Below are 15,038 nucleotides of genomic sequence, written 5' to 3' on the forward strand. Positions count from 1 at the left end.
CTTTCGTTTGGTGCCTCTTCTGAGCTGCACGGCAGCTCTTAGCCGCCCGTGGGATCTCCAGCTAGGCATAGCTGCTACGAGCTGTTGGCGCCTCCTTTCATTCGAAGGGCCAGCAGCCAGCGACTGGCGGTATTGGCCTGGCCCATTGCGTCCATCTAGCCTGCCATTGCCACCAGCCCTTCTCCAGCCCAAGGCCCGTGACCAGCCCTTGCTCCAGGTGCATTCTACATGCCCAGACCACCGTACGGACACGATTAGGCGACCCCTTCTCTCCTCGTTTTTGGCGCTCTCAAGCAGATTCGTAGCCTTATCTCGAATATCCTGCCTTGAAGAAAATGGGCATTCTAGCCTCCCCTTTGTTGTTGTTGAAGTTTGTTTCTAAGTTTTGCTGTGTGATTGAAGTGAGTGAAGTTTGTTTCTAATTTTGCTATGTGATTGAAGTGACTGAAGCTTGCATTGTGGCTATTTATGAAGTTTATGACCGAGTAGAAGAAGATCACTACCCTTTTCAGTTTCAGTTCCCCACTTTCAGTTTTTGTTGAAGGCCAGTTTCAGTTCCCCACTGTCCTGCTCCTCATTACCCCCGCTGATGCTATGGTCCTCCTCAAAACTCTCTGACACCTTGTCTTCCTCTTGCTCAAAGATAGTCAAGGACCTCTCACAGTGTGACATGCTTGCTAGTTCTTTGGTTGTAACTGGGATGCAATGGAGGCTCTCTTCACCCAACACTACCAGGGCCCACCTCTGTAGGAAGATGGTGACTCTCTCGGTAGTGGAGCCACTGAAACCGGCCTTCAGTAAACCAAAGGGCAGTAAACTGTAACTAGGTTAGCATCCATGTCATTTATAGCCACATTGCATCTCTCTCAACCACTTCCTTCAACACAAAACCACTTAGAAACAACTTTGAAAAAGAAAATGGATGGAGGCTAGAATGCCCCTGCTCAATGAACCAAACACGAACACCACACTGGCCCCAAATACCTTGGCGCCCCTTTCGGTATTGATTTAATTCTTCAAAAGTGGAATTCTACTTTACAACAAGGACGCACCCTTATACTGTTCTCCTTGCATTTTCCAATATCAGAGCCAACACTTGGCCTCTGCCTGCATCCAATTCTACTGCACCACTAGTACCCCAATGCCAGGGTCAAAACTAAGGAATATCTCAACAGCTGTGTCACCTGACTATAACAAGGCATCAAAGCAAATCCCCGGAAGTGCTCAAATAGGCTCAAGCCATCAAACCACAACCAATCTGTTCCTTTGGCACCCACCAGGCATACCCTCTGTGACCGAGCTTCTACCTATAACCTGTAATGCCCAGAAAGAACTCCAAACAACGAAATGCAAAGCAACAAGCTTCCAAGATAGCAAAAGCTAACCAAAAGGAAGTCAGAATATCCATACCCAGTGTCCATGGAAGAGGGGCAAGCTCTTTCTTACACCTATCCTTTGTCCAGGCCCCCAGGGGTGTAGAAATGACTTCCAATTAAGCGGAAAAGAGAGAGAAAGTGGAAAAGAGAGAGAAAGTGAGGATACAGATTCTGAGAGCTGAAAAGAGAAGAAGAGCAAGGCTCACAGGTGTAGGGAGAGAGAGGCTAAAATATCTGCAACAGGATCTCTGGAGGTGCAGAATAACCCGTACAGCTTCAGAATGGGTCGTTCAATCAAGAAAAACATGATGTACCAACTGGAAATCAGGTCCTGGACTGTGTGCCAGCATTTTTGGTGCAGGAGAGCTTCCTTGGGATATGTGCCAGCAGCAAAAACGGCTGAAATGCAGAAAAAGCAGGTCGAATTGCAGCAAATATGCTGCCTAGGCATGCGTGCCAGCCCTCGGTGGCTGTTCCAGCTTCGAAATCTGAGTAGAAATCAGAAAAAACAGCTTCCAATCACCTTGGGAAGTGGGCAGCAGCAAAAACTTGTCCTTGCACCTTGAGAAAGATGAAAATCATCCGTACAACAATGAAGTTACGTTGAAAAACATGTAGGAGGGTGAAGGGTTGCATGGGGGATTGCCACATGGCCCCTCATTAATGCTCTAACCCTCCAAATCAATGAAACAGTTGGTTTGCCCCCACATTAAAGTCCTAACCCCTCCTATCCAATGAAACATTGGATTTCCTTGGGGCAAACATTTAGACCCCTCAACCCCTAGCATTTGGGCCTAGTAGGTGCACTGAAAATTGGACTAGGGACTTGTAGGAAGTGGGTGCTTCCTCTAGGCTAGTCCCCTCGGCCAAAGTAACCATGGAAGTAGCTACACATGAAATTAATGTCCCCATGAAAAAAGCTATTTAACGAAAGCGGTTTGCACTGGTTTCCCTCACACCTAGACCCTTAACACCATTGTGTCGATCCTTAAGGCAAGGGATCCCATGAGTTTGGAAAACGACATCGCCATTATGATTTGGCACACTTATGCACACACCCTTTATAACATCCCCAACAAGTTGACGTTAGACTTTCCACAATTACCTCGTCCTACCTCTTGTTCACTCTCCTCAAACACACAACTTTCAGCCCGAGTTAAAGATCATGAGAGGTTATGCACTGAGTACATTGCAGTTGGCTTAGTATCTTAGCCCCGATCTTAGTAAAGCTCTTTATTAGATGAAGCTTTGCTTATAGACACTCTCCGGGAAGTCCAAAGTATGGATGAAGGTCAACTCCTATGCTACTAATCTGAAGGACGGATTCCCTTGAATGTCCTCGTACTCACAACCACCACGCCCCAGGTTACCACCATCTCATGTTGAATCTCAAAAAAGACCCTCCTTAAACCTACCTGGGAAAGAGCCTTGGAAGGATTTCTTTATTTGATGCATATACCATCTTTTGAATGAAGAATTTGTAAGGCCTTTTTGTACTATCTTGAAAGAGCCACCGAATAGGCGGGCTTTCGCAAGGAGCACAGGACAGCCAACCACCTTATTACCTTAAGGGTCCTCATGGATGAATGCAGACTGAGAGGACGCACTCTATTTTGTTGTTTTGTGGATTTCAAGAAAGCATTTGACACAATTCCAAGAGGAGGATTATGGAAGAGAATGCAAGAAATAGGAGTCCCTTTGGCCTTAAGGGTAGGCATCTCTCGCATCTATGAAAAGGTATTATGCCGACTCAAACAAACACAAGGTATGTCTGATGTATTTGAGAGCAATATGGGAGTGAAGCAAGGTTGCCCTCTATCGCCTACCTTGTCTGGAATATGCATTGACCAACTGGAGGAACTCATCAATGAATTTGTAGTAGAGAAAGGGTTGCAAGGACCGCAATTGGGGCTGTGGACAGTGCTATTGTTGTTATACGCAGATGATGTCGTTCTTTTTGCATACGATCCGGAATCTATGCACAAACTTTTACAAGTGCTTAAGACTTTTTGTAGGGAAAGAAAGCTGCAAGTAAATGTCGGAAAAACAAAGATGATGGCAGTTTGTACCAATCAGCCAGAACATCCCCCTGAGATCACCTTTGATGGACAGATCATTGAGTATGTCAGCACCTTCAAATACTTAGGGGTTGATATCCCGGCAGATCACAGATGGTGGCAATGTATACATAGAAGGATGGACACTGGTTGGGGGAAGTACTACTAGCTTGAGAATGATTGCAGGCACACCGACACTAGGAACTGGAAAATTCGAAATATATTGTTTGATGCATATGTAGTGCAGACAGTATTATATGGAGTGGAAGTATGGGGAGGCAGCATTTCAGCCTCTACATGGAATGATATTGAGAAAATGCAAAAAGCTTCCCTAAGGAGACACCTTGGTGTCAAACCCACTACTCCATACTCAATACTTTTGTTGGAAACGGGAAGAAGACCAATTGAATTTCATGCATTGATCAGAGATGCAATACCTAATAGAGGTGTAGCAAATGCAACCTGATAGGCTGCCTCATAAAGCATGGAATGCCAGCACAAAGCTTCAAAAGAACTACAAAAGTAAGGTCATCTGCACAGGATGGGCAACCAACATAAGAAAATGGTTCAGCAGATGGAAAGTGGAAGCATATTTGATCATGCCGCCTGAAAAGGTCAACATGCAAGAGTTTCAACTATCTTTATTGAGCACTTTGCGGAATCACTGGTTGACAAGTGAAAAGAGGGTAAAGCTGGAATATTACCAAGACAACATAAATCCCACATGTTGGTCTACAGACATGTCCATAGAGACTCCTGCTCAGTCTTATATTAGCACACCTATCCCCCTTCTATATCGCAGAAACATCGCCAGGTTCCGTACCAGATCTCATACATTTGCCATTGAGCAGGGAGCTTGGATACACCAGCCTAGACATGCTAGAGTCTGTACCCTTTGTGACATGCAGACAGTTGAGACGGAGGCACATGTAGCTCTACAGTGCCCCCGATATGCACATATCAGGGAGGACTACCAGCAGATACTGGGGGACTCCGCTAAGTTGACATCAGTTCTCTCCACTGCCTCTCCGGCAGCATTGGGATCTTTTGTCACTCGTCTTTTTACCTGTCGTCAGGAACTCATAGACTCCTGACCTCTCTCCTTGAGGAGACTCTTTTTACATTGTATCGAGACGGGTCCCATGGGTCATTTTTGGCCCCCCGAGGACGCTAATAAACTCTTTCTTTCTCTCTCTCTCTCTCTCTCTCTCTCTCTCTCTCTCTCTCTCCAGGTCTCCTTCTTGTCTTCTTATGGCTGCCATTCTTAAAGCTTGGATCAGCTTCCGAAATACTCTTTGGAGAATTCCCCCAATTTCTTTGGAAGAGATTGATAAGCAGCTTGTCATGTGGAATGATAGCATACTCAATGAGCATGGCAGACCACTAGGCCATTCGCATTATATGCAGTGGTGTAGATGGGAGATAGGCCCCGCCTCCTCTGTAGGATCTCGGAAAGCCTTCAAAAAGCTTTTGGAGGAATGTAGAATGGTAGTAAGTCATTTAAGAGGAAGCGCAATGAGGATTCAGCAGATTGATGCTGCCATTCCAGTGGACTGGATTGAGATGGATGATATGCCTATTTCATGTTCCACTTGGATGGGAGCTTTCTTGGGTTTGGGCATTCCACTCCAGGTTATTGCTTCGCCCATGATCACATGAAGATGCCTTGGTTTTTGATGTCCAGATGGAAGGCTGGCTGTCCAGATCTTCAGACGATGTTCTTCTAGAGATTGCATTCCAGCCTATCAGGGTTATTGGTTTTGTATAGTATGGCTCGGATTCTTAGTGGTACCTAGACCCTTACACTTCTCTTGGCCTTGGATTCATTGAAATTGTGGCTCTATTGTGGGGCCCAAATAAAGTATTTACAGTGGGACCCAGGGGAGTGGGAATGGATTGATGAAGGGCATCGAGAGAAGAGCCTTCCCTTTTTTCGTTAAACTGTAGGTAATGCCAGGAGGTTTCATATCAGTCTCAGAGGCAGGAGACCCTCCATAGCTCCTCAGTGGGAGAATTTCCAGATTTTTGCTGATTTACATAAAATCTTTTGGAAGAGACTGTAAACATCTTTTGGAAGAGACTCTGGAAATCCCACAAGAATAGAAAATTCACTCTATTCTTTTGGCTTTCTAGTCATGGTGGGATTGCAGTTACCCTTTTGGAGATCCAGGTTTGGGGCACACTCTACATGTCCTCGCTGCCAATCTACGGTGGAATCAGTTCATCATTGTTTATGGGATTGCAAACAGACAAGGATTAAAAGGATTCCTAGGATTTTCAGCACCTTTACCTACCACCCTTTCTTCATGACTTGGGTTTCAGTTGCTTGGCTTTCCCTTTCAAGTCCTCCGGTATTTTATGAGAGGCATGACTCTTCTTTGGCTTTCTCGATTCGACGACACTTAGTTGAATTATGCCCTTTGGTTGATGTTCCAGCCTTGCCTTTCAGAGCGGTACATGCTTTTATGGATTCATCTTGGGAGATTCTGGCTAGCATTTCAGCGTGGTATATCTGGAGAGCAGAATGCACAGAGGTTTTAGACCATTCCTAGGTCCACCCCTCTCATACTTTGGCCAGATACTATACATACATTGATGGCCACTAGCATGAGCATGCAGGGGTCTTTCCGAGCGGCCTTTGCTAGGAGGGTTTCTTTCCTTAGGGAATGGAGAGGCTTCTTGGAGTTCTCTAGAGGGTTGTGGTGCTTTTCAGTCTCAACCTTGGATTTTTTCTACCTCTTTTTGAGGAGTTTTTGGGCCATCTTGAGGCCTTATTTCATGCACTACATGTTGTATTTCTGCTTTGAGCTAACTCTCACGGGTTTTGTTCATACTTAATAGAAGTCTTTTTCTTGGAAAAAAAAGGAACTCTCCTCCAAACTCCTGTGCCCCCAGGCCGCCTCCTTGGCTTCGCATGGAGATCAATGCACCACGTTCTCTGATACCAAGCTACTATCCGTCTGAGGCGTACATCCTCCAAAGTCCTTCATTGTGACCCTGTGTCTCTACATGCGTCTAGAATCTCCCTAGAGTCTATCCCATCTACCTCTCAGAGTATGAATGATATCTAGCCAAATGGTGGCCAGTGTCACCGAGGATGTGGTTTGTTGCTCTATGGCCGTTCTGCACCTAGCTGTCCATATGTACCAGGCAATGATGCTCGCGCACAACTCCCATCTTTGACGATGTCCAGTAAAATCGCCGTGTGGTCTCCAGTCTGGGTGTGGTGTATCACTGACCCAAATCCCATAGGACTTGTGCCAGTTGATAAGAGCTCTTGAAGTGAGGCAAGACACCTCCATGGTTGAAACAAATGCCATGAAGTTGTCTACGCCTCTTTAAGCTGCTGCAAACTCTGCATCAAGAAGCTCCTCCAAGCTCTAATGGGCATTTTGATCCTTCACAATGAAACATAGAAAAGTGGCATTATTGACTAATACAAACTGTTTCCACATTGATTGGTATTATAGGCTATGTATGCTCTTAGTTTTTGCTAAAGCATGGTTTAATGAGCTGAGTTGAAATGTGACAGTTCTGAGTTTTCCACAGATTCACAAGACGGATGGGTGAGATTTATTATAAGATATGCTATGGAATTGCCTTGCTTACAAGTACACATGCATATTTTGCTCAATGCATTTGCACTGGTTAAATGCATAGTTTTCATAATGTTTTAAGTCATGGCCTACTTGTTTGGATGTTTCAATTTGATGAGCTCTTTCAAAAGCTCCTGATTTTGCTAGTTGAGTTTAAAACCAGCCTATGTTTATTATCCTTTTCACAACAATTTTTTTTTCCCCAAAAAGATTACTTCATTAAATATGAATGAAAACCGCAGGAGCAAGCGCAAATGCAAGAGTACATCATGACATGCATGAAAGAAAAAACAGAAAAGAGCTAACAAAAATCCAAGGTGGAGTCTGAAAATGCCAACTCAACCCTAAAGAAGACTCAGAGAACAAGGGAGATCCTCTCCAAACTCTGGAAAAAGTATCTCTCCTGGCTGTAGCTGCTTTGGAGGATCCTACATGGCCATCAATGTGTGTATAGTATCAGTCCATATACTGGCCATAGACTGGGGCGGGTGAACGTGTGAACCCTCCATCGCCTCGTACATCTGGCCCTCCAAATATGCCAAGTTGCAATGCTAGCCAGAATCTCCCAAGATGTGTCTATTGAGGCATCTGCAGCTCTGAAAGGAGTGTGAGCAATATTCTGGAGAGATCATGACTCCACAGAGTGTCGTTGTATAATGAAGGATGAGTCTGAGTCATGTCCCTCGAAAAACACCTGAGCTCCAGTAAGAGATAACCATGCCACTGATCCCCAAGTCATGAAGAAGGGTGCTCTATGAAATGCAAAGAATCCAGGCAACACCCTTCCAGATCGTCCTCGCCTGTCTGCACTCCCAAAGGCAATGCTGAACTGACTCAACTGCTGCGTGGCATCGAGGACAAGTATGGTCAGCCCGAGCCTAGATCTCCACAGGTTCACTGCAACCCCTCCATGAAAAGATAGCCAAAAGACGAGAGTGATCTTTCTATTTCTGAGGGATTTTCAGAGCCTCCTCCAAAACTTCTTCTGCACCTCTGCAGAAATATGAAAAATATCCCAATGAGGAGCTCTGGAGGGTCTCCAACCTCTACAGCTAAGCTGAAATCTCTTGGCATTTCTGACTGTGTAACGAAAGACGGGGATGCTCTTCTCTCGGTGCCCTTCAACAATCTATTCCCACTCCCCTGGGTCCCACTGCAAGAACCTGATGGGAGAACCACCATATAACCAGAGTCTCCAAGACCCAAGTACCAGGAGAACGGGGTCAGGATCAAGATACCAGTGTGAGTCTGTGACCCACTCCATGTGACCTCTAATCCTAACAGGTTGGAAGGCAACCTCCAAAAGAATATCATATGAAGTTCTAAGAAGTCTGCCTCAGACTGAACATCAAAGACAAGGGTCTCCTCATGTGCATCCCGCAAGGCAATGAACTGTAACACCCATCCTTGCAAAGGCTCCCAACCAAGTGGACTTTGTGATTGGCAAGTCATTTGTATCTATCCACTCTACTGGGATGGCTGCTCTACCTGCAGCATCTTGACTGCACTCCCTCTGAGGTGGCCAACTGATAAGAGTATGTGATCCTTTAGAAGATGTCTAAAAGCCTTCCAAGCACCTACAATGAAAGCAGGTCCCCTCTCCCATCTAGACCACAGCATATAATGTGATAGATCTACCATGGTCATCCAATATGAATTCCTTCCACATAACTGGCTACCTGTCTATTTCTTCACGAGAGGAGGGTGTAACTCTTCGAAGAGTGTCTCTGAAACTGCCCCAAGCTTTCAGAATGGAAGCCATGAGAGGGGAAGAGGGAGATCTAAGATGGGCTGAAGTAAAAATCCCCGTGAGAAGGTGTACAAGACTAAAAGCTGCGTAGGAAACAATCCTCCCAAGGCTCCTGTGCAGGCATCAATCCTCTCACTACAAATTTGCAGAGCAAGGCCATACACTACAAATTCAGGTCAATAATATTGAGACCTCCTTCCCCAGTGGGGAGAATGAGGGTCTCCCAAGCCACGCTGGCTACAACATTTGAGGTGCTATTTAACCCACTCCAAAGAAAGTTCGTGACAGGTCTCATGAGCTGAGATATACAATCTCTAGATCTTCACCAACAAGAGCAAACGAACCAGGTAGTAGCCAATAATACCTGATTCACAACCATCACTCTGGATGCAAGGTCAAGTCTGGTAGAACTCCAAAAAATGAGTTTCCTCCTGATGCTCTCCAACACAGGAGCAATTGCTATGCTGGAGAGATGCCCAACCCAACCTGGCATCCTAAGTACCTGTGGAAACACCCCTCTGAATCCAAGCGAATGCTATGTCAATCCCTGAGTTTGGAGTGTCCTCATCACTAATCCAAAAGCCATTGGATTTGTTCCAATTAATATGGGCCCCTACTGCAGTGCGAAACAAATCCAAGGATGTTTTGAAAGAGGTGAGTGTATGCGGTGTGGCATCCAAAAAAACAGTGCTATCATCTGCCAACTCACTATCCAAAAGCTCATCCTCCTACCTCAACGGAATACTCAGCCCTATATAATATCAGGTTGAGCTCTAATGTAGTAGCTTATAGCTTCAACCACAAATAAAAAGAGAAAGGGGGCTAAAGGGCATCCCTGAGGGACAGATATGGTAATCCGAAATTCGACTCCACCAATGAGAACCTGGCTATGGGCTGACCTATAGAGAGATGACACCCCTCTGATCCATGCATCTGTGAATCCAAAGTGAGAGAGGGTACCCTCTAGGAAACCCCAGTCTACTCTATCATAAGCTTTCTCAAAGTCTAGGAGTAGAATGTGAAGCCTATGCCCCCATTATGTATGGCCCAAAATGAGAAAATATTATCGAAGATGCTCCTGCCATGCACAAAACCCATCTACGTATCATGTATAAGATCTGGAAGAAAGGGTTGCTGACGTGGGCTGATTGCTTTTGCTAGGATTTTGTACAAAGTGATCGGTCTCCCCTGTGACACTAAATTGCTGCAATCCCCTTTAGGGATAAGATGAATGAGGCCCTCAGTAAGTGAGTTTGGCATCTCACCCGAGTTCCAAACACCTTGCAGAGCTGAGGTAATGTGATCCCCAATGTGATCGCAAAATGAAATAAAGAAAGAGGGTGTAAGGCCATATGAACCAAGGCACTTGCCCTTGTGAAAGGTAGAGAGAGCAGTCCTAAACTCTATGTTGGTGAATGGTGGATCAAGTGAGACTATCATATCTCTAGTCACTAACATAGGTAAGTGCTTTCAAATAATAACTCGAGCATTGTCTCTGGCCTGAGTGTCAGGATCTGCTGTAAGAAGGGGGGCATAGATATTTGTAGCTACTTGCAAGATGGTATCTGGATGTGTCTGTAAAACTCCGTCTAAGTCAACAAGCTGTGAAACGCTCTCCCTACTATGTATGGGGCCAAGAGTAGAGAAGAACTGCTTGTTGAACCTACCTCCCGTCTCCTTGGCATGAAAGTCATACTCAGCTCTCTGATCCAACAATGATTGTTGCTGAGCCCTTGTTGCAGCAAGGCGCTCTTGAGCTTCAACAAAGGCTTGCACCTTAGGAGAAAGCTCCTTCACATGAACATCTGAAGAGATAGGAGCAACCTCATCAGCACAAGGAACTAAAACAAGTATATCTCCTGCCTGTAAGAGAGGGTTTGTTGCACCATCAATAGCCTCCTGATGTGGAGCTGGCTCAACAACTCTAACTGGCACCCAACAGGGGATGACTAGAACATGATGTGCTGAAGGTACCGTTCGTGTTGTAAACAAAGGTCCAAGACGAGAGGCTGTAGCCGACGGTCCTAGGTAAGAGGTGGAAGGTCTAGCAGTGCGAGAAGTGGTAGGATGTACGGTAGAACATGAAGTATGCCAGCCAAGGTGGTGCTAGGAGGCGCTACACTTGTGGATCTTTTAGGCCTTTTCCTTTTTTTCTTCCTTGGGCAATCTTGGGCAAAGTGCCCAGGGTCGTGCAAATCCTACACTGATCCTGTCTCCTAGCGATCTCAACTCTGTGCCTGAAGAATGAGCCATCTGAATGCTGGAGCATGATGTGATCATCCGTGATGTTAGGGTCAGAGACAATGACCCTAACACATGGTACCCCGTCTGACCTCACTGCCTCTGCTGCATAAGAGGGCATCCTAGGAAGGGGGGGATCTCGGTGACCATCCCGAAAGCAGCTCCAATGGAAGATAAGAGTGGCTCGTACACCTGTGGGAGGCCGGGAAATTTGAGGAAGAGTGAAAAGGTTTGGCCATCCTCCTCCATTGGGTCAAAATCCAGCGAGAAGGGTGTCAAGAAAATCCTCTTGGAGCTCAGTGCTAAAGGACTTGCCTAAAGCAGTGATGGAATAAAAAACAACCTGAAAGAAAGCTCGACCAAGCAGACGAACATCTGTGAGGTGCCCTACAAGGTCTCTAGGTAGAGCGGCGAGCATCCAATCCCTGGCGTGTAACCTGGAAGGGTGGGACCCATGGATGCGAGCAAAGAGCGATGTCGAGCTCTCCTGCTTTGTATCTTTTTTGAGTTGCTACAACTCGTCTTTTGAGAAGGTGATGGTTTTCGCGGCCGGTGGAAGCGGTCAAAAGCCATCGTCAATTGAGGTGGAAGGCTGACTTGAACACTATTGAGCTTCATCCGACTAAAAAGCTGCTTAGGATAGAAGAGGGTGAGGGCAAGTCGGAGAGGCTAGAAGAGGAAGAAGGCAAGGGGAGAGGCTAGAGGGGGGGGGTGGAGGGGAGGCTGAAAAATAGAGGTTTAGGGGGGGGGTGGAAGAGAGGAGAGGTTTAGAGGGGATGAAGGAGGCAGGGGGAGAGGCTAGAAGGAGGGGAGGTTTAGAGGAATGAAGGAGGAGAGGAGGGGCTGAGGGGCTGAAGGGGTGGGAGAAGTGATGAGGGAGGAGGTAGAGGCTGAGGGGGCGGAGGTGGGGGGTAGGGGTAGGGGTAGGGGCTGGGGTGGCGGGGGAGAGGACTGAGGGAGCAGGAGAAAAGGATGGGGGTAGAGGGCGGGGGAGAGGGCTGAGGGAGAGGGGGAAGAGGCAGGTATAGAGGGCGGGGGAGGGGGCTGAGGTGTAGGTGAAGGGGGCGGGGAAAGGCGGGTGTAGAGGGCGGGGAAGGGGGCTGAGGGAGGGAGGCAAGGAGAGGCTGAGGGAGGAGGGAGAGGTGAGGTAGGGAGGGGAGGGGATGGGGCAGCTAGGGAGTCGGGGAGCAGCAGCCCTTTCACAACATTGTTAGTAAACAACTTGCAAGAGTCCCGAATTTGCAATAGACCAAGCATGATCAAGTATTATGTTGCCTGCCAATAACTAAAATTTCAACACATAATAAACCAAGTGCAGGCCATGGGTTTGGTAATGTTTAGAAGTTTTAGTAAGTTCTAATTTATATCTTGGTGGGATGGTGTTTTTTGCCTACTAAGTTCTAACAGGCAAATTTGGTCAAACAACTTGCAAGAGTCATGAATTTGCAATAGACCAAGCATAATCAAGTATTATGTTGCATGCCAATAACTAAAATTTCAACACATAATAAACCAGGTGCAGACCATGGGTTTGGTAATGTTTAGAAACAAGTTCTAATTTATATCTTGCTGGGATGGTGTTTTTGGCCTACTAAGTTCTAATAGGCAATTTTGGTCAAATGTATCTTACATTGTTTCGTTGATCGCTGGCATGCTTTGAATCTCGTTAATCTAGTCCATATGATTGGAGAGGTGTCATTACTTCAAATGCTTGGTTTTCATTTTCAAAGAGATGATGGGTATTTGCTTTGTGAGGTTGTGAAGGGTCCTTTGTGCTTATAGCACCTAGAGTAAGACATTATATGCATTTGAGGACTCACCATTGATATTCTTAGAGTTTGAGGGTTCAACAATCTATGTAGTTGACTTCTCAATGTAATTCATGGGAGGGGAAGATAAATTTATCCCATAACATAACATCTATTGGAGTGCGGGGATAGGATGACCTCCCACTTTTCTAGATGATGTTGTAGCATGAATGAGATACCACATTGGTGGAGAAGGTTGAGTGGAAACTTATTGTATGCATTATTGCAGGTAATGCGAAAGATGCAAATCTACATCAATGATCTCCAATCACAGCTAAAAGAAGCTGGCATGTTGAAGTCAGATTTATAAACTTGCGTCGATGGACGCAACTTTAAAAATGGCACCCTTCCTTGGAAGGTAAAATTCCATTATGTGTTTGGCATACTCCAATCGTCATTCATAACAACAGTACGATAATGTAGGTAGTCAAGGGTACAATACATGTGAAGGTTTCACCTACACAAGAAAACTCTCTTGTTTTTTCCAGTTGTCAGTGGTTCGCTTTGGAATACATGTCTTAGTCTTTTGCTTCTCCACTCTCATCTCCTCTATACTTTGAATTGGTATTATAGATTCTCTTGTTTGAGAACTACACTCCATCTGGTGAAAAGGAGGTCACTTATGTGAGGAGTATCCACAGACATTCTCTTTGCTGAGGTCATTATTTCAGAGTGTTTGTTTATTGTTGTACACATAGAAGACTTGGAGCCACATTTTGGAGGAGCCCATATGCAGGTCAATGTTATGGGTTATGTAGGAAGTCAATTGTATGTTATAAATGTGAAGGTTTTACTTATATAAGGCAGAGTGTTTTTCCCAGTTGTTAGTGGTTCATGTAAGAGATCGACTAGTCTGCAATACCCTCCACAAATTGCACGGAAAGAATCCCAAATGCACACACAAGTGAATTGCTGCAAATGAAATGACAAACTTGGGCTACAATGCACACAACTAAACACAGCACTAAGGTCTCAAAACACACAATGAGGTATGTATGAGAATCCTAACCGAGGACGTCAAGAGAGATGAGGGAGAAGCCGCGTAGTGGCATCACATTGAAACTCGATGCTAACACATTATGACCGCAACCTGATCAAAAAACCTGATCAAAATGCATTAGTACACATGCATGGATGCAATACTGACATGTCCTAGAGTGTGGAGTGGTGAGTGCACCCATGTGGAATGCATTCTCTTCACTATGGTGAATGCATGTGGGGCTATGCCACATGGCCCCTTAAAGTCTTTAACCACCACCATTGTATGGGGCGCGAGAGTCTAGTCACGTGTGCGAGACTTGGGGAATTAAAATTCCTAGTGGACCATTGGAAATTGTGAATGTGCGCCCAATTACTAGGCAATTAATTCCTAGGACAAAAGTGTGCAATAGGGGGCCAAAAGAGTGGTGCGATTAAAAATTGCTATATTTGGGCACAGGACTCTAAAATCAGCACAAGACACCTGTTTGGCATATAAGAGGCTAAAAAGCAAGCAGAAAAGTCAAAATTTTCTTTGAGGGCTGTTTTCTGGACCACAGCAGAACAAGGAGAGGCAAGTCACAGGTTGGGAACGTGCTGTAGGGCTATTCTATCACGTCGCCTTGCTCATTTTTTACTACCAGGGCAGTCTGTGGGTTGTTGGTGGGCTGCCAGAAGTTCAAAAACGAAATTCGTTTTTGTGCCAAGATCCTCTAGATCAGTTCGTTTTTTCTACTCCCAGGTTGCATAGAGGCTGTTGCAAGTGGTGTGGGTGTTTTGGAGCTTTGCAAAAGCTTTTATAGGGATTTTGACGTGTTTTTGGTTGCTTTTTGGGTTGTTGTGCTGCTAATTTTGGAGCTTTCCAGGCTTGGGTGTCTCTTTCTGAGCTCTCTATGGGTTGTGCCATGGCAGAATCAACTATTCTTTGCATGATCTAGGGTTTTCCAGCCCAGGTGACCTGATTTCTATGGATTTTGGGTAGACGAAGGCTAGCTTTTGCCTGCTTTTGCCGTTCCCAGACTGGTTGCTGGTTGGTTATTGCATTTGAGATTGATTCCTTGCTAAGAACGGTCTAATTTTGCTGTTGGGTAGTGGCCAAGAGGGCTATAGATAAAGGCGACTTGTTTGGAAGCACTTGGTGTATTGAATGCACCAGAGTTTGGCGCTCTTTGGCTTTTGTGCAGTTGTTCAGCCGTGTCTGGCTGGTTGGGCACTAGGTTGTGCAAGTGTAA

General features: G+C 45.6%; 1 protein-coding gene across 3 annotated transcripts in view; it reads left to right on the top strand.

Moving 5' to 3' along the window:
- LOC147903107 (uncharacterized) overlaps positions 1 to 13,225 on the top strand; it is a 106,416-nt gene extending 93,191 nt beyond the window's left edge. For all 3 annotated transcript variants that reach the window (XM_087373621.1, XM_087373624.1, XM_087373622.1), the window contains one exon: positions 13,058 to 13,225. In XM_087373621.1, the coding sequence (XP_087229747.1) occupies positions 13,058 to 13,138 (81 nt within the window). In that variant the 3' untranslated portion in view covers positions 13,139 to 13,225. The remainder of the gene's footprint in view (positions 1 to 13,057) is intronic.
- The last annotated feature ends 1,813 nt before the right edge of the window (positions 13,226 to 15,038 follow it).

Source organism: Dipteris shenzhenensis, chromosome 4 (genome assembly GCF_047967505.1).
Source record: "Dipteris shenzhenensis isolate YYH24624 ecotype China chromosome 4, Dip_SZ_1.0, whole genome shotgun sequence".
Classification (NCBI taxonomy): Eukaryota; Viridiplantae; Streptophyta; class Polypodiopsida; order Gleicheniales; family Dipteridaceae; genus Dipteris; species Dipteris shenzhenensis.